This window comes from Amblyraja radiata, chromosome 5 (genome assembly GCF_010909765.2).
Source record: "Amblyraja radiata isolate CabotCenter1 chromosome 5, sAmbRad1.1.pri, whole genome shotgun sequence".
NCBI classification, from domain to species: domain Eukaryota; kingdom Metazoa; phylum Chordata; class Chondrichthyes; order Rajiformes; family Rajidae; genus Amblyraja; species Amblyraja radiata.
This window is the reverse complement of record NC_045960.1, coordinates 31842855-31862394: the sequence shown is the minus strand read 5'-3', so window position 1 is coordinate 31862394 and position 19540 is coordinate 31842855. Positions and strand designations below refer to the sequence as shown.

Sequence of the window (19540 nt, the reverse complement as noted above, 5' to 3'; positions counted from 1 at the left end):
AGCCTAACCTCCTATGGAGCTGTATCATGACTTCCTGACTCTCAGATTCAATGCCCCTATCAATGAAGACAAGCATACCATATTCCTCCTTAACCATATTGATGTGGTTGCTTGTCGGTAACATAAAGGGGTCATTTCACAACCCTTTTAAAGATATATATGCTTGAAAAAATGGGCAAAGAGTGGAACGCAGAAGATAGAAAAGTACAGCATAGGAAAAGGCCCTTTGGTCCACAATTCTGGAGCTGAACATGATGCCGAGATAAACTTATCTCCTTGCACATAATCCATATTCTTCCATTCCCAAAATATCCATGTGCCAATTAAGAGGCTTGAATATGTTGGCCAAAAATTCATTTTTAGGTTTCAAAAATACTCTGTGTTCAGTGTTCTGTTCGTGTTTAATTTTGTCTGGGGATGCATGACTAAGTGAAAGCTTAGACCAAGGCAAACTGGACAGTGAGCAATAATGGGATCAGGACTTAAGGAAGAATTCAGTTTTGTTACCAGATGTGGGGAATTGGGATATCAATCAGGAAATGCTCGATCAGGAAATGCTGCTTGATAGGAATATTCTAAATACGGTACGATATTCGATACGATATTCGATACGAAATACGACACGATTATTCATCCCAGGAGGGAAATTGATCTGCCAACAGTCAATACAACACAAGATACATGAAACATGAAATTAAAGTGATGAGTGGAAAGATGTGCAAAGATTGGGGATGGAGAGGGGAGGGAGGGGGGGGGGGGGGGGGGGGGTTCAGACTACCCCACGACCTAAGCGGGAGTAGTTGTATAGTTTGAAAGCCACAGGGAAAAAATATCTCCTGTGGCGTTCTGTACTCTATCTTGGTGGAACCATTCTGTTGCGAAAGGTTCTCCTCAGGTTGACCAGTGTGTCATGGAGGGGTGAGCTGTATTGTCCAAGATGCTCTGCAGTTTGTGGAGCATCCTCCCCTCCAAGACCACCTCCCATGAATCCAACTTTGCCCAGGGAATGATATGATTACCCTAAGCATCTTAAATAATATTATTTGGATGTAACATTGTCTGTACACTCCTTTTTATTCCAAAAGGACAATATTTTAACGTAAATTGGAAAATTCATACATGTATTAAACAATTGTATAGCATCTTTCATGACCCCAGGATATTCCAAACCAGTTATTAGCCAGTAACTGCTTTTAAGATATTGCTGTTGCTGTAATATAAAAACCAACACAAACATATTTAAATAAGTATTTAGCTGTACTTCAGTAAAAAAATGTATGGAATTTTAAATAGGCATTCCTGCCTCACTGACATTAAGAATGTTTGTAGATAAGCCAGTTATTCCGTTCTAATGGGCATTTCAGTTTGACAAGAGCTTTGAAATAGCTGAGGACAAAGAACCTTAATGGCCAGAGATGGAGGGGATTGATGTACATTTAGATATTTGAATGAAATAGCAGAAGGAGCATACGATGAATGAATCCCAGTTACCTGAGATTAAAAACATGGAGGGGGGAAGGATTTGCTTAGACTAGTAAAATGAGGAATCCTGAAAGAGAAAACTGACAAATATATCCATAGAAAATGTGGCAGAATAATGGTCACAAAAGTAAAAACCAAAGCAGATTTAAGGCAGATTTACAAATAGAGAAGAATACTTGATGCAGAGGCCCAGCACAGTGCAGCATCGGGCGTCCGGAATGGCGGCGCTGCCCTGCAGCTGCGGCTCGCCTGCTGTCCGTTTGTCTTTTCCTTTTTTGTTTTCTTTTGTCCCGTTGCTACAGTTTATTTCAGTTTATTTTAGTTGTGTATGTGTGGGGGGGGGGGGGGGGGGGGGGGGGTGGAGAAACTTGTTTTAGTCTCTTCCTTCGGGGGGATGCGACCTTTTCTTGTCGTATCCCCCGTCTCCGTCTGCGCTGTGGCCTAATCGCGGAGCTGGCGGCCTCCAACTGGGACCGACCTCGAGACAGAGCCAGGACTTACCAACGCGAGGCTGGCCGACTTCGGGGCTGAGGTGGCGTTGCGGCAGCGGCGACCCGACTTCGGAGGCACGGCCGCGGGCCCAGTGGACTCGGCCGCGGGCCCAGTGGACGACAACGTCGGGAGCTCGCAGGTCCAAGGTTGGTGACCGGTTTTCTGGAACTCCCGCAACGACAACTTCGTCCGCTGGACTGGAGGGTGGCAGCTTCGGCAGTTTCGACCGCCCCGGGCCGCGGAGTTTGAACCGGCCCGTTCGCGGAGCTTGGATTCAGCCGCGGGGACTTACTTACCATCACCCGGCGGGGTCACAACATTAGAAGCCTGGATCGCCTCAACGCAGAGGGAGAACAAGGAGGGAAGAGACATGGACTTTAAGACTTTTTCCTTCCATCACAGTGAGGAGGGCCTGGTAGACTCACTGTGCTGGATGTTAAATTTGTGTTTATTGTGCGTTTTGTTATTTTATTCTATGTTATGACAGCAAGGCACGAAATTTTGTTCAGACTGAAAAGTCTGAATGACAATAAAGGATACTTTACTTTACTTTACTTTACTTTACAAGTGCTTGACTGCTTGCAGAGTAGACAAGTTGACAAGCAGAAGATTTGCTCAAAGGTTTACTGGTCAGTAAAGTATCACTGAAATTAAATATACATCTATGACATTCACGTAACTTGTGAAAAATAAAAATTATATAATATTTAATATTTAAAAACATATTTGCTAAAAGAAACACCTGCACACTTGAAACATTTAAATATATTTAAACTTGCTCACTTCAATTAAATAAAAGCATCAAGACTCTTCATTGTCCACAATTAATTGTTTTTAATTGTTTCAGTGAGATTTACGTCTGATTCTGAACCTTTTCCATAAAATCCCCTTTGAAGTCAGTGAAGTCTCAGATCCTTTGCCTGATTTGACTGCACGTGTTCTAAACAGTGAGCTCAGTAAGTCTGAACTACACATGAAGTCTACCGATGGAACAAGCTGACATGATCTCAGCTGTGCAAATTTGTTAGTAAATCCCAAACCTCATCTTTCACAGAGCATGCAAGAAAGTTGTGAACTTGCTTTTGTTTCAGAGTTTCTGAGACTAAAGGTGGGCGTTGCATTTTGAAACACTGGGAAAAGTCGACAGAAATGGGCCTTCAATTTTCTGCATGCATTGTGTTGAAAGGATCCTCGACTAGGGTCTGAAAAATATAATCCAGTTTATGGGATAGTTTTATAAATTGAATCAGATAGGTGGGAAGTTCATTTAAAATGTATTTAAAAGATGATAATACAAACATCAGAAAGCTGGAAGTGAGGAAAAGTGTATTTTATTTATAACACAATATAAGCAGATAGATTTAGAAGAAATTTATAATTAGATGTATGTTTAAATTTTCATTTTTAGTGTGCTGAATTAAAACTAGTGTTCTCTTCAGTGGTTTAATTATTTCACCAGTAGCACTGTTATGTAGCAATCAGAATTGTTTAGTTATTCAAGACCGACTTTTTTACTAAGGAGAAGGCAATCTATATTTTTAACAGCATTTGTTTTTTTGAAGCTTGTGAAAGCCAGGTGTTCCTGATTTGCGAAGTCCTTGCCCAGGTGCATTCACCCTGTGGGTGGAATCAAGGGAATCTTGCCAAGTTGAGCTACTTTCCATAAAAAAAATTGCATTACATTTTCAATGGAAGCAATTGTTAAGAAGGCTTCGGGGGCAACAAGATGGTGAATTACCGTGTGCTGATGCGATTAACAGAAATATCCATAGATAGTGCACCTGTTGTTTGCATGGAGGTGAGGGGGTGTCAATTGACAGGGGGTCATTGAGATTTATTCAAACAGATGCGGTCTGAGAATATTCTCACCTCCAGAATATTGAGTACTTAAGATTGTTAGAAATTTATATTAACAATTTTTTTAATGTGTGAATTGTAATGTATTTATGAATCCTAAATAAAATGGAGATTGCATGCTAGAATGATACTTTGAATATTTTTTTAACTCCTTTGTGTATCTAATATTTTTGAATATAATTTTATTTGTGCTGCCACTGTGCTAGCATGGTAGTATAAAGTATAACATAGACTGCTATTTCACTCAACCAGTTTTGTTCCTGCTCCTTGGAATTTGGCCAAAAAAAGAACAAAATATAAACTTGGTCACTTTTATTAGATTCAACGGCTTCATCCTTTTTTTCCATCACTAGGACCATATATATTTCAATCTCAAGTCACTCATTTATTTTGTATCCTCTGCTGATGAACCTGTTTATCACCTTTACACTGATAGTCTTTAATGGCCTGGTTATTTAATTATTTAAATAGTAATTCATAAAAGTCCAGCGAACCCATCATACTTGAACATGGTAAGCCACATGGTCTTTATGGAGGATTTTCTGGTGAGTTTTGACATTTTCCCTCCAGTGTATATTCAAAGTTTTTGATTTCTGCAATTCCCCTCCAATTGGGAATTCAGCTTTGAAGTATAATCAGAAGAACATTCCTTTGGCCTAATTTGACTTTGTCACATGGTATCCTGGACTCCAGATTAAATGTTATAGGCTGCTTCTGGAGAGGGATATATAGATTATGGAAGAAAGTAAATGTTGGCTGATGAAAAGATTTCTGGATATGGTTGTCAGAGTATTCCTTATTTCATAGATCAACTTGCCTTATGGGCATAGATCCACTCATTTAACTGAATATCAAATCAGTTTTACAGCCTTTATAATACAGCTTGATAATTTGTACAAGTATCAATGTAATTTTTCTGTTCCATAAATCTTTTGTTTACATGTATTTCAACCTCATCATTCGTTTATTTCGTAAGTCCGGTCTTTTCCTTCTCTCTGACCTCCCTTTGTGTATTTGCTGACAGAATATACAAAAAAATTGTTATCACCTTCATTTCCTTTACTCTGAGCTGTTTCCTTGCTGTTTGTTTGGATATGTTTTCCTCCTAAATCAGTAATATTTGAGGGATATAGTTTAAAAAATATATGTTGCCAAATCCAGGAAATACAATATTTCATTGCAATATAATTTGGACATGTGCTATTCATCTATTTTGGTAATGTCATGATGAGGTGCTGGAAACATAGAATTTTATGCAAGATTAGAAAGAGATGGTGAACAGTCTTCCTTTTTAAGGTGTGACTGGCTCCCACAAGTTGCAGCACTATGGACGATAAAAAAAAAATGTGGTTACCTGATGTTAAAATTGTTCCTAATATTGATATCTGAATCTCATTTATTGTAGGAATCACTACAACAGAGCACCTCGCAAATGGACCATTATCTAGATCAACCAGGTGTGTACATGTACAGAAGGCTTGTTTTTTATTTCCTCCACTTCCTGATTTTATTTCACCTTTCCAGTGTTTGTAGTAGTTTGGTGGAGTCATTAGATACTTTTAGATATACTTTTATTTTAACAGAAGGACCAGTTTATCTGACACTGACACTGGGACTGGATAAGTTTATAGTGAATTGCAAATCAGCCTTTGCTATCTGTTAGGCAGAAATAAACTTCCAAAGAGGTGTATGGTAATGCAGTTTTAAAGGTATGGGACATGTAACATAGGCCTCAAATAAAAATCTAGGGACCTGACTTCAAAACTCACCCTAATGACCTGATAATAATTTGTAACATAAAGAAAACAAAACTTTAGCAATGAAAACGCTGAAATTAGTAGATTGTTTTGAAAACTAACCTAGTCTTTCAGGAGAGCAAATCTGCTATCTAGTTTGGCCAGTATGTAACGCCTCATCCCTGACAATAGGGTTGTCAAATATCCTCTCAAATGACATGCAAGCCACTCTGTTGAGTATTTAAGGATGGGCAATAATGATAGATTTGCAATGATATCCACATCCTGAAAAATGATTAAATAAAACTTTATCAGCCTGATACGAGTAGAGCTTTTTTGTTATTAACCAGATCCAGAAGGCAGAAAGAAATTGGATAAGAAAAGTTTATATTTTAATGGAAGAGGATTGAATAAAGCTAAAAGAAATATAGAAGTTAGATAATTGGGAAGAAGACAACCTACTGATAAAAGGAAGATCATATGCAAATATGTTCAAACGTTTTATTTATAATTATTTACAATGATAAACAACATAAACAGATTGAGCCAATTTTCTGTTTCCATATGATAATCTGTATGCAACGGAGTTACTGCATTATTTTAATGCATTATTAGCAAGTTCCAATCTATACATAATTTAAAAACAAATCTGAGCATTTAGTTACGCATTAATCTAAGTTTAAGTTTGCAAATAATTGCAAAACCTATCAATGATTCCATAATGTTAAATGATGGCAGAACTGATTTTCTATCTTTATCCAATAGATATGACTTCCATGATGACTTTGGATATGCGATGGGATTCCAATCTCAGTTCAACGGCCAATACCTACCTCAACAGTGTAAGTATTAATAACACATTGGCTGATGCTAAAATATTGAACTATAAATGATAAGGAAGTGCTTCATAGTCTTCAATGTAAAGTGAATTCACTTTATCCCAGTATGACTGGGCAAGATATCTTAAAATATTGCTTTTGTTTCATATAAGGTATTAAATTATAAGATGGTTTAACTATTTTTTTCAAGTGTCTCCAATTTAACTAATAGTATTTAGTTATTTTTTTAAAGTATCTTGTATGCCTCTAAATCAACAATCAAAAATGTCACCTCCAATTGTTGTTAGCTAAGGCATTAATGGGAGGAGGAAGCTCTATGGATATCCCCATCCTCAAAAATGGTAAAGATCAAGAAGGCCATCATCTTTGAAAACAATTGCTAAACAGTGTAATTCCTTTGTCAAGGAAGGACTGGTGACACAAACTTCTACAATAAGTGTGCAGAGGACTGGCGAACTTGACCTGGACGGGAAATATAGGTATAATTTTCACAGAGCTATCAGGGCCACCAAGCGACCAAGCTCAATGCATTCTCTGCTAGTGTTGAACAATCATTAGTGCTTGCTGTGAATAACATGGAATCATACAGTCAAACAGCACAAAAACATGCCATTTGCCTTACCCAGTCCAAGCCTAGCATTAAGCACTCATTTATGCTAATCCTGATGCAATTCCCATCAACTCCCCCCAGATTCTATAGCCCACCTACATGGTCAATTAACAAGGGCTGATAAACCTACCAAACAGCAAATCCTTGGAATGTAAGGAGCAAACCAGAGCACCTGCAGGAAACCTATGCAGTTAAAGGCAGAATGTGTAAACTCCATACAAACAGCTCACAAGGTGGGGATTGAATCCGGCTCATTAGAGCTCTGAAACAGCAATTGTACAGGCTGTGCCTGCATGCAACGGTTGCTACCCCACTTCTAGATATTGCCGAGAAAGGGTTTACATCATAATGAATGTACATGAAATTCTGTTCATTATTGTTTATGATCTAGAATTAAAAGGATGATTTGAATGAGATGGAAAGGGAATAGCCCTGAGGCAATAAATGTCAACCGTAAGATATCTACTAGTAAAAGACTGCTCTGATAACAGGTAAAGGATTACAGAAAATTTGAATTGCAAGTTTATGCAAATTAAAATCTGCTTTTGCAGGTCAAAAGTTTGGAATTGGCATGATGAGGCACAGACATGAACTATATTCTTTTTTTGAAAATTATATTCTTTATTTAATTCTGTCAGACTTTAAACTAAATTGTTCCAATATGGAAATTTTACCTTTCTGGACTTTGTTCATTTACATTATTTGCATTTTATATGCAAAGTATTCTGTATAGAACTTGGCATTTTTTTCCCCATCAAACATGAATTTCTTTTATCCAATATAGACAATTTTGTACTGCATTTATACTGTTAAACAATTTAGGACTTGTCTTGAATTCAGTTTAGTTGTCATGGCCAACTTTATGGAGTGATATGCACACGTTATGAAAATATTCAAGTTTCAATGTTTTCACAATACAGCAGAATTTGATATAAAAAAATTAACTACACATTTTTCTGTATGTTTTCCTTCATTTTATTTACTTAATCCCGAGGAATTTGCATATCGTAAAATCCAGAACTTCAGAAGGAAATACATATGAGTAAATGAAAAACAAACTTTTATTGTCTATTACCATTTTCTTCTTTTAAGAAACATTTTAAACAGCAAAATTAAAAAAAATTGTTGAATAGTTGTTTAATGCTGTTTTTTATATGCTAAATCTTTTAAGAAAATTTGCTGCAGAATTATTTGACTGTAGAGCAGTACGTGAACATTTGATTTGTTACATATAGTTAAAAACACGGTTTCTAACTTGGGAATGATGATCAACTTGTGATACTAAATTGTGCGAGGAATGCATCATAATTTCTATTCTCTTTAAAAATAAATCAATCCTCAAATTCCCTGTCCCCTTCCTCTCAAGTCATTGAACATGTGGCCAATACTGTAACTTTATAAATTTCTCCTCATCTTTGATGATTACACAATCCAATTAGATTTTGATCATTACCACAACACAAGTCTGTTCATGCATTCCTTCTCTCTAGAGATGCTGCCTGCCCCACTGAATTACTCCAGCATTTTGTGTCTACCTTCGATTTAAGCCAGTTCTTTCCAGGACACTGAAGTCTGTTTGATCACTAATGGCATCCTATACGATTGAGGCAAATGTAATCCAACTCTTTTTATCCTCCTTGACTTGGTTACAGCATTCCACGCAGTTGAAACATGCATTTCTCTTTGATCTCAACTATGGTTCACAGAGAGAAAATAATCCAAGCTTGTCCAATCACCTTTGTCATCTCCTCAAACAACTCAATCAAGTTAGCAAGACATGACCTGCTGTGGAAGACTTTCTGAAGAAAGGTCTCGACCCGAAACGTCACCGATTCTTTCTCTCCAGAGATGCTGCCTGTCCCGCTGAGTTACTCCAGCTTTTTGTGTCTATCTGCTGACTGTCTTAATTATTCCAATCTGTTCCAAATGCAAGTAAATCCTATCTCAAAGTATACTCTTCAATAACTTCCCTATCACTGATCTGAGGCTCATTGGCCTATAATTTCCTGGATTATCTCTACTCCCCATCAAAAGGAACAACATTGGCTACTGTCTAGTCCTTTGGAACCTCGCCTGTGGCTAGAGAGGATACAATGATCTTTGTCAAGGCTCCTGAAGTCTCCTCTCTTGCCTCTCTCAGTAACATGTGATAGATCCTGGTGCTGGTCCTGGTGATTTATCCATCGTAATGTCTTTGAAGAGACCCCCCCACTACCTCCTTCTTGATCTCAAACTGCCCTGGCATATCGTTATACCCCACACTAATCTTGCTATCCTCCATGACAACCTCCTTGGCAAATATAAATCTAGAGTAGTCCTTTGCCCTCTGGCTCCAAGCATAAATTCCCTACTTAATCCTTGAGTAGTTCCTACCTTTTCTTAGTCACCCTCTAGTTTTTAATGTACATATAAAAAGCTGCGAAATTTTTTGTTTCCACCTTGGCAATGTCAACTGATTTTCACCTGCCCTACAGCCTGGAAGATGAAATCATCATCCATGACTGCGTTACCTGTTGATTTGTTTTAAGTTCCTCCCTCATTTGGATGGCTACCCTGATTCGAAGTCCATGAACTTAAAGTCATCCAAAGCTCTTCCTTCTTTCCTCCTATATAGGTAATATATATAAATTATGTAATGGGCTTGCGCACCTCCACTGCCTCCCATCTCATGTATCCAGTTCCTCCTAACGACTCACCCGTCCGCTCGTCTCCCATCCTTCCCTATTTCCACCCCCTGCCCCACAAATCCCTTCGCCCCACTATCTCTCACTAATTCTACATTTCACACCCATCTTCCTTCCCTACCAGGTTCTAAATCTCTCCTTTTGACTTCTCCACTTCAATTCCAGACATCTGAATATGGGGAGAAATGTTTGTAAAATGATCTGGCTGCCAGCTCAGAGTAAGATACAAAGTACAGGCTGTTCACTATAGGAAAGAGGAAAAAAATAACCCCATTGTACAGCAAATGATGTTGCTGGAGGAGATAAGACAATTGGGGAGGAAGAAAAAGGAATTTAAACTTTGAATTTGCCTAAGGATTCAGAGTAGGACTATTGAGGATGAAATTGCAGGTGAATAGTCTTTGGCAGAGGGATAGCAAACAGTCTTCTCAATAATCAATATAAGTTTAAAACTCCTATTACCGATAAGAATGAATGGGCCAAGGAAGCCTTGTTTCTATTCCATTCCATTCCTATGGTCAGACCATCAAATGTCGCACATGTTCTGAACACTGAAGGTTTTCAAGAGAGGAATAGAATTAGATTTAGTTCTTAGGGCTAAGGGAATCAAGGGATATGGGGAAAAAAGCCAGAACGGAGTACTGATTTTGGATGATCAGTCATGATCATAGTGATTGGCTCGAAGGGCCGAATGGCCTACTCCTGCACCTATTTTCTATGTTTCTATATAATCTAGCACTAATTACTATACTCCGTGACCCATGCTTCTCCTTAATATTTTAGTTCCATTCATTTTAAATGCTGTCTTTCATTTGATATATGCTGGCTCAATTGCATAACCAGTTAAAATCTTTTTGTCAATCTTGCACTCATCCTCTGTTTATGCCCTGTTTGCACTCTGCAATAGTATTCATTAGTTTCTCACTCATATTCCTTATAAACAGCAGGTAGTAAACAGAATATTGTCTTTTGATTTTAATGCTTTTTGTGATGCTAAGATTTTTCTCAACTGTTAAAAGGAGGAACGGTTTTTGTGCAGTGCTAAGGTCTGTGGTTAGCGATAATACATAGTTCAGTCTATAAATGTATGCATCACGGAAAAACTGGGAAGTAACACGCAATCTTGGATGATGCAAGAGATCCAGATAATGAAAAACACCCAGAATTTAACTCTGTGAGACAAAACTGGCAATAAGGGATTCACAGAAACAATAGTTGCCCTATAAGTGAGAGAACAATGCTCAGAAACGTGGTACTATCATTGCAGTCCCAATAAATAATTTCTTTATCACTAAAGGTAACTGTAATCCTACTAACTTTTGAAATTTACGTTCACCAGTGCCTTTCACAGAAGAAAACCTGGTGTGACCTATGTTACTCCAGCCCAACTCCTAATTAAAACACCACGTGCTGGAGGAACACAGTGGATCAGACAACATCTGGGCGGGAATGGGCAGGTCACGTTTTGAGCTGGACTGTTTGGAGTAGAGGGGTGTAAGCAGGAAAATAGAGGTGGGAGCAGGACAAAGCCTGGCAAGTGATCAGTGGCTACAGGGGAGATTGTAGCCACTTATCACCAGTCGCATTTTTCCATCCCCTCTGCAACTCCTCAGTTCACTCCTCCCCAGTAACCTTCTCCTGCAACAGCTGGCGATGTAAAACAAGTCCCAATACCGCCTCTCTCACTTCGATCTAATGACCCCAGTAGTCGTTCCAGGTGAGACAGAGGTTCACTTGCACCATTTCATACCTTGTCTACTTCATTTGCTGCACCCGATGTGACCACTTAACACCAAATCAAGCATAGATGATGTAACTATCACACCAAACATTTGCAATCTGTCCGCCAAGGAATGCTGGATATCCTGGTTGCAAACATTTTAACTCCCATTCCAAGACTGACCTTTCAATATTCGGCCTCTTCCATTGCTAGACTGAGGCCACACACAAACTGGAGGAACTACATATTGTTTTTTTCCAAATTTGGTATGAATGTGGGTCCCTTGAAGACAGAAACAGGTGAATTTATTATGGGGAACAAGGAAATGGCAGACGAGTTGAACAGGTACTTTGGCTCTGTCTTCACTAAGGAAGACACAAACAATCTCCCAGATGTACTAGGGGACAGAGGACCCAGGGTGATGGAGGAACTGAAGGAAATTCACATTAGTCAGGAAATGGTGCTGGGTAGACTGATGGGACGGAAGGCTGATAAATCCCCAGGGCCTGATGGTCTGCATCCCAGGGTACCCACGGAGGTGCCTCTAGAAATCGTGGACGCATTGGTGATCATTTTCCAATGTTCTATAGGTTCTGGATCAGTTCCTGTGGATTGGACAGTAGCTAATGTTATCCCACTTTTCAAGAAAGGAGGGAGAGAGAAGGCACGGAATTATAAACCAGTTAACCTGACATCAGTGGTGGGGAAGATACTGGAGTCGATTATCAAAGATGTAATTGCGGCACATTTGGAAAGCAGTAACAGGATCGGTCCAAGTCAGCATGGATTTACGATGTGGAAATGATGCTTGAAAACGCTTCTGGAATTTTTTGCAAATGTAACAAGTAAAATGGACAAGGGAGAGCCAGTGGATGTAGTGTACCTGGACTTTCAGAAAGCATTTGATAAGGTCCCACACAGGAAATTGGTGGGCAAAATTAAAACACATCGTATTGGGAGTAGGATATTGACATGCATAGAAAATTGTCTGGCAGACAGGAAACAAAGAGTAGGGATTAATGGGTCCCTTTCAGATTGACAGCCAGTGACTAGTGGGGTGCCGCAAGGCTCGGTGCTGGGACTGCAGCTATTTACAATATACATTAATGATTTAGATGAAGGAATTGAAGGTAACATTAGCAAATTTGCAGATAAACAAAGCTGGGTGGCAGTGTGAACTATGAAGGGGATGCTCTGATGATACAGGATGACTTGGACAGGTTGGATGAGTGGGCAGATGCAGTATAATGTAGATAAATGTGAGGTTATCCACTTTGGTGGCAAGAACGGGAAGGCAGATTATTATCTGAATGGTGTCAGGTTAGGAAAAGGGGAAGTACGACGAGACCTGGGTGTCCTTGCACATCAGTCACTGAAAGTAAGCATGCAGGTACAACAGGCAGTGAAGAAAGCTAATGGCATGTTGTCTTCATAGCGAGAGGAGTTGAGTATAGGAGCAAAGAGGTCCTTCTGCAGTCGTACAAGGCTCTGGTGAGACCACAGAGCCCTGGTGCGTATTGTGTGTAGTTTTGGTCTCCTAATTTGAGGAAGGTATTGAGCGTGTGCAGCGTAGGTTCACAAGGTTAATTCCTGGGATGGCAGGACTGTCATATGATGAAAGAATGGAGCAACTGGGCTTGTATTCACTGGTATTTAGAAGGATGAGAGGGTATCTTGTAGAAACATATAAAATTATTAAGGGATTGGACACGCTAGGTGCAGGAAACATGTTCCCGATGTTGGGGGAGTCCAGAACCAGGGGCCACAGTTTAAGAATAAGGGGTAGGCCATTTGGAACTGAGATGAAGAAAAACCTTTTCACAGAGAGAGTTGTGAATGTGTGGAATTCTCTGCTTCAGAAGGCAGTGGAGGCCAATTCACTGGATGCATACAAAAGAGAGTTTGATAGAGCTCTCAGGAATCAAGGAGTATGGGGAAAAGGCAGGAACAGGGTACTGTTTGCGGATGATCAGCCATGATCACATTGAATGGCGGTGTTGGCTTGAAGGGCCAGATGGCCTACTCCTGTTGTCTATGTATCTAAGTATATTCAACCTGAATATCAAAATCTTAGATCATTTGTAATTAATCTCTGATACCATTTATTGTTCTGATAAACTTTTATTTTCATACATATATTGTGCTAAACTGCATTGCACATAAATTGAGCTGATAAAAGGGATGTTTTGAAGTAATTCAGACTATTTAGTGACTATATAAAATGGTGCCTATATGCACAGGAAGCATTCCGAGAAATGAGAGTGCAAAAGAAATCAGTACAAAAATTGATCTTTATGTATAATATTAGACCAAGTGGGACCCGTTGGGTCCCGTCCCTTCAACGCGCGGTTGCGGGGGGTGGGGGGAGGAGGGCGGCCTTTGACGTCACACACACACACTAACCACTCCCCCACACATTGATATATTAATATTATTCATTCGCTCCTTTTACCCCATCCCCCACCCTATCCACTCATGTATAACCTCCAACTGTGCAGGCTCGGCTAGAGAGGGAGGGGGAGGGGGGTAGAGGAGGAAATGGAGGGGGGTAGAGATGGAGGGGTGGGGCGCGTGGTTACAGGGGGGGGCTGGTTCCCGAATGCAATACTCCACCACTCACCCATAGGTCCCAATATTCACCACTCCTTAGAGAGAGAGGGGGGGTCAGAGAGGGAGGGGGGTGCAGAGAGGGAGGGGGGTGCAGAGAGGGAGGGGGGTGCAGAGAGGGAGGGGGTGCAGAGAGGGAGGGGGTACAGAGAGGGAGAGGGTCAGGAAGGGGGGGGCAGAGAGGGAGGGGGGCAGAAAGGGAGGGAATACAGAGGGGGGGGGGGGTAGAGGCAGCACCTACCCAGGTCATAGAGCAGCAGCCTCCTCACCAGGTGCCGGGTCCGAGCGAGGCTGCGGGTGGTTGTGTACCCGAGACAGGCCCCGCTCCCACCGACCCCTCCACCCCCTCTCCCCCCCTCTCTCTCTCGTCCCGCTCTCTCTCTCCCCCCTCCCTCCCGCCCCTCTTTCTTTCTCTTCCCCGGGGAGGGGGCAGAGAGAGAGAGGGGGGGGGGGGTAGAGGCAGCACGTACCCAGGTCTTAGAGCCCTCTCCTCTCTCCCCCCTCTCCTCTCTCCCCCTTATCCTCTCTCCCCCCTCTCCTCTCTCCTCTCTCCCCCCTCTCCTCTCTCCTCTCTCCCCCCTCTCCTCTCTCCTCTCTCCCCCCTCTCTTCTCATCCCCCCCTCTCGTCCCCCCTCTCGCTCCACCTCTCCTCCCCCCTCCATCCCCCCCCCTCCCTCTCTCTCTCTGCCCTGGTGAGGGGGGAGGGGGTAGAGGCGGCACCTACCCAGGTCATAGAGCAGCAGCCTCCCCACCAGGCGCTGGGCCCGAGCGAGGCTGTGGCCAGCGTGGACCAGAGCGAGGTCCGGAGCGATCTGAGGATGGTCAAAAGCAGCGGAGGGCCGACCGATCATGGCTTCTGTGAGGGGAAGCCCACCCAGACGATCGGGCGGGGGAGACGGAGAGGAGGTCATCCCCTGTGAAGGCCAGAGATCGCCAGGTGAGATCGGGATCACAGCGAGGAAAAGGCATCACGATTCCCCGAGTCCCTGCGATCGACGGAGGAATCACAGGTCTCCATAGACGGCCTCTTCCACGGTCACCTGCCCCATGCCCGCACAGCGAAAACGGCCGCCGCTGCCATGTTCTAGAACTTCAAGGAGCCCAGAGTTCAGAAGCCAAGAAGTACAGAAGACAGAACAGGGGTGAGCAGAGGCAGGCAGTCAGATCCATTGTGACGTTATCAGCGAGACCATTTCGTTTATTTTTTAAGTTATTTGAGATTTGTGAACATTTTCATAAATAAATCGAGAAATAATGCGTGAAATTTTCAGATAAAGCGATGTTTGATCTCATGGGATAAATCTCTACCGGAATATGTAAAAAAAAAATGTAAAAAAAAAACTGCGAGTGACGCTGCTCCCCCCTGCTGCTCGCTCCACGCTGCTCCCCCTCCACTGCTCGCTCTCCCCGCTCCGCCCCCCCCCCTCCTCTTCTCCTCCCCCCTCCCCCTCCCTCCACTCCACCCTCCTCTCCCCCCCCCATCTCTTCTTTCCCCCCCCCCCCTCTCTCCCCCCCGGTCGCTGGTCGGCACGGACTTGGTGGGCCGACAGGCCTGATTCCACGTTGTTTCTCTATACTAAACAAAATAAGCACTGTAGGAAAGAACTGCAGATGCTGGGGTTTTTTTTAACTCGAAGGTAGACATAAAATGCTGGAGTAACTCAGCAGGACAGGCAGCACCTCTGGAGAGAAGGAATGAGTGACGTTTTGGGTTGAGACCCATCTTTAGCTCCTACCCAACAGCCATCGACCTCTTGAACACTACAAACACTAACTAAACTAAGAACTACAAACCGTCTTGGTTGCACTAAGGACTTTAGGGCTTTTTAGACTTTACAGATACAGCGCGGAAACAGGCCCTTCGGCCCACCGAGTCCGCACCGACCAGCGATCACCCCGTGCACTAGTACTATCCTACACACTGGGGACAATTTTACAACTTACCGAAGACAATTAACCTACAAGTCTTTGGAGTGCGAGAGGAAACTGGAGCACCCGGAGGAAATCCATGCGGTCCCAGGGACAACCTACAAACTCCACACAGGCAACACCCGTAATCAGGATCGAACCCGGGTCTTTGGCGCTGTGAGGCAGCAACTCTACAGTGTTACTCTGCCCCACTGTGCTGCACCAAATAGTGTTTTTTAATGTATTACTGTTTTTTTGTTATCTACGAATAGATAATGGTTATATGAATGGATATTGTGTTTTCTGTGAATACTGTGCTTGCAGACTTGCGATGCTGCGGCAAGTAATGATTTCATTGTAGCGCATTTTGGTGCATATACAATTAAACACTCTTCTTGCCTCTCGCAGCAGGTAACAGAGAGTCTAATTCCAAGGCGTGGGCCCGCGGCGGGGGCCCATGGCAGAGGGGAGAGTCGTGGACCCTACGGGGGGGGTTGTGTGTGCTCGACGGGGGTGGAAGGTGGCGTGGGCCCAGTGGGGGTGAGGGAGACGTAGGGGCGGGGGGTGACGTGGGCCCGGCAGGTGTGGCGTGGGCCTGGCGGGGTAGAGGATGGCGTGGGCCGGGCAATATTCCACTACTTACCCAGAGTAGACAATGACGTTGAGGCGATCTCTGATTGTATGGAGTGCAAATGGTGATCTGATCCCGCCCGGGCCCACTGCGCACGCGCGGAGAGACTGCGTCATTTTGCTTCGCTACTGCGTCACCGGCTTCCCTCAACTGCGCCGATTCGGATGATCGCAATTTTTTTCCCCCAAATCATCCAGCGGGCCGCATCAGAATTTCGGGTAATTTCCGTCAAAGTCAAAACGCTGATTGCACTACAAATTTTTTTTTTTCTTGCGATTTTTTCTTACTGTGGGGAAAAAACGGGAGGTGCGACCCAACGCACCCCCTAGGGGTGAGGCCGCCAGTGACCATCGAACGACTGCTCCAACACGCTTCCAACACGCCGCCGACCACGGAGTCCGAGGCATCCACAGTTAGGGCTATGGGGGCGTCAACCAACGGATGCACCAGCTTCGTCGCCCGCGCCAATGCTTCCTTCGCCTCTTCAAAAGCTGCCATGGCGACATCGTCCCACTGCACATCCCGCCGCTTACCAGTTAACAACTGGAAGAGCGGCTGCATTATTCATGCTGCCCCCGGCACAAATCTGTGATAAAATGGGACCATCCCCACGAACTTCTGAAGGCCCTGCACTGTGGAAGGCCAAGGGAACTGGCGAATGGCCTCGAACCTGTACGGTAGAGGAACAGTACCGTGCTGCGTCACCCGGTGGCCCAGAAAGTCGTTGGCACGGAGGCCGAACTAGCATTTGTCAGGGTTGATTACCTTGGCGCGAGCAACTAGCCACGAGGATGACATCCATGTAGATTAACAGGAAGTCAAGCCCCTGACCCACGGTGTCCATCAGGAATCGGAAGGCTTGCGCGGCGTTCTTAAGGCCGAAGGGCATGCGCAGGAACTCAAATAACCCGAAGGGGGTGATTACCGTCGTCTTCGGCACATTCTCCGGTCGCATGGGGATCTGGCGGTAACCCCAGACTAAGTCGGCTTTCGAAAAGAAATGAGCCCCGGCCAGATGGGCGGAGAAGTCCTGGATGTGGGGGATGGGATAACGATCCGCAATGGTGCCGTCGTTCAGGCGGCAGTAGTCGCCACAAGGCCCCCGGAGACCTTTGGCACCATGTGCAGCGGGGAAACCCAAGGGCTGTGAGAGTGTCGGACAATCCCCATGGCCTCCATGTTACGAAACTCCGCCTTCGCGATCTGGAGTTTGTCGGGGGCCAGCCTGCGGGCGTGAAGTGGTGGTCCCGAAGTGACGATGTGGTGCAGCACAACATGCTTGAGGCTGGCCGAGTTGAACTGTGGGGTCAAAATTTCCGGGAAGTCGGCCAAACTTTAGGCATAAACGTTATCCACTGACGCCACCGGGTTGCAGATTGGGATGGCGGACGCAGTTGGGCACAATTGGAAGCGTGGACGAGGTGTTGCTCCCTCATGTCAACTAAGAGCGATTGCGCCCGCAGGAAATCTGCGGCCAGCAACGGCTGGGCCACGTCCGCAATGGCAAACGGCAAGGTGAAGTGGCACGCGCCAAAGATAAGGGGAATGGTGCGGATGCCATACGTACATATGGGACTGCCGTTCGCGGCAGTCAACGAGGATCCCCGCTGACCAGAATGCGTGTCCATCCCAAAGGGGGGTAAAATACTGACTTCCACCCCCGAGCCCACCAGGAGTCTTTGACCTGAGCGCCAGTCCCAAGCATACAGGCGGTGAATCTGGCCGACCACCGTGGTGATTACCGGCGGCCGGCCCCAGCCTTTCCCGGAAATGAACAGGGCGGGCGGCATTGGCGGGCCGCCAGACCCCAGCGCTGGTGGTAGAAGTACCGCATTCTTTTGCCAGCTTCTCCCGTAACAAGAGGCTCAGCGGATCCACCGGTGGGTGCGGCCCTTAGCCGCTGCGCCTTCCAGGGCTCTGTGGACACCCGATCCAGCGCGCCCTCAGCTGCCTGGCCAGCCACAGCTCGACGGCGCACTCCGCTAGCGCCAGGGGGTCATCAAAACTCGCCCCTGAGAGGAACAGGCGGATGTCGTCCGGCTACTGCTGCAGGAATGCGTACTCGAATAGCAAGCAGGGCCGGTGACCGTCCATGAGCATCTCCCTCATGAGGGCCGATGGCTTCCGGTCACTGAGCCCGCCCATGTTGAGGATCTGTGACACTTACTCCAGGCGGCTGAGCCCGAAGTTGCGGAGAAGCAGCGCCTTGAGGCCTTGGTATTTATTGGCCGCCAACGGATCGTGCAGTTAAGGCACCACACGACCGGCTGTTTCCTGGTCGATCGTGCTGATGACATAGTAGAAACGGATTGTGCCGACCGTGATCCCGCGGATATGAAATTGCACCTCGGCCTGCTGGAACCATACCTGCGGCTGAGAGGTCCAGAGGTCGGTAGCTTCAGGGCGACCGCGTTCAGTTGGGCCTGGTCAGCGGCAACGGTTGAGCGCTGGCTGCCTGCATGCTGTGCTCCAAAATGTCTATTTTGGAACGTCGGGGGTCACCAATGAGGCAGGACTCAAAGATGTACAGCCAAGAATGAGGCGGGACACGAAGTTTGTCCAGACAGTAAATCTTTAATGTTAACCAATGGTACAGTTCTCTAATTTCAAGTAACTCTTGCATTCCCTCTCTCTCTGTCCCTCCCCCGCCCTAGTTGTCCTACTCGTTTCATGGTTGTCCTGCTTAGTATCACTGTTTGTATCCACTCGTTATCACCTATCACCAATGGACGATTGTGGGCTCCAACTTTTCCTTGACCATTGTTGCTGGCTTTGATTTGTTCTTTTCATATCTTTAATTCATTTATTCTTTGTATCTTTTCATACCTCTAGTTTCCTTCTCCCCTGATTCTCAGTCTGAAGAAGGGACTCGACCCGAAACACCACCTATTCCTTTTATCGCCTGACTTGCTGCCTGACCCGCTGAATTACTCCAGCATTTTGTGTCTATCTTTTTTTTTGACACTTATTGTTT

General features: G+C 44.4%; 1 protein-coding gene across 1 annotated transcript in view; it reads left to right on the top strand.

Moving 5' to 3' along the window:
- The window catches only part of ahi1 (Abelson helper integration site 1), a 227943-nt gene that overhangs the window by 115231 nt on the left and 93172 nt on the right, over positions 1–19540 (top strand). Inside the window, exons 19-20 of the mRNA XM_033020945.1 lie at positions 5237–5288; positions 6333–6409. Coding sequence (XP_032876836.1) covers positions 5237–5288; positions 6333–6409 — 129 coding nt within the window. The remainder of the gene's footprint in view (positions 1–5236; positions 5289–6332; positions 6410–19540) is intronic.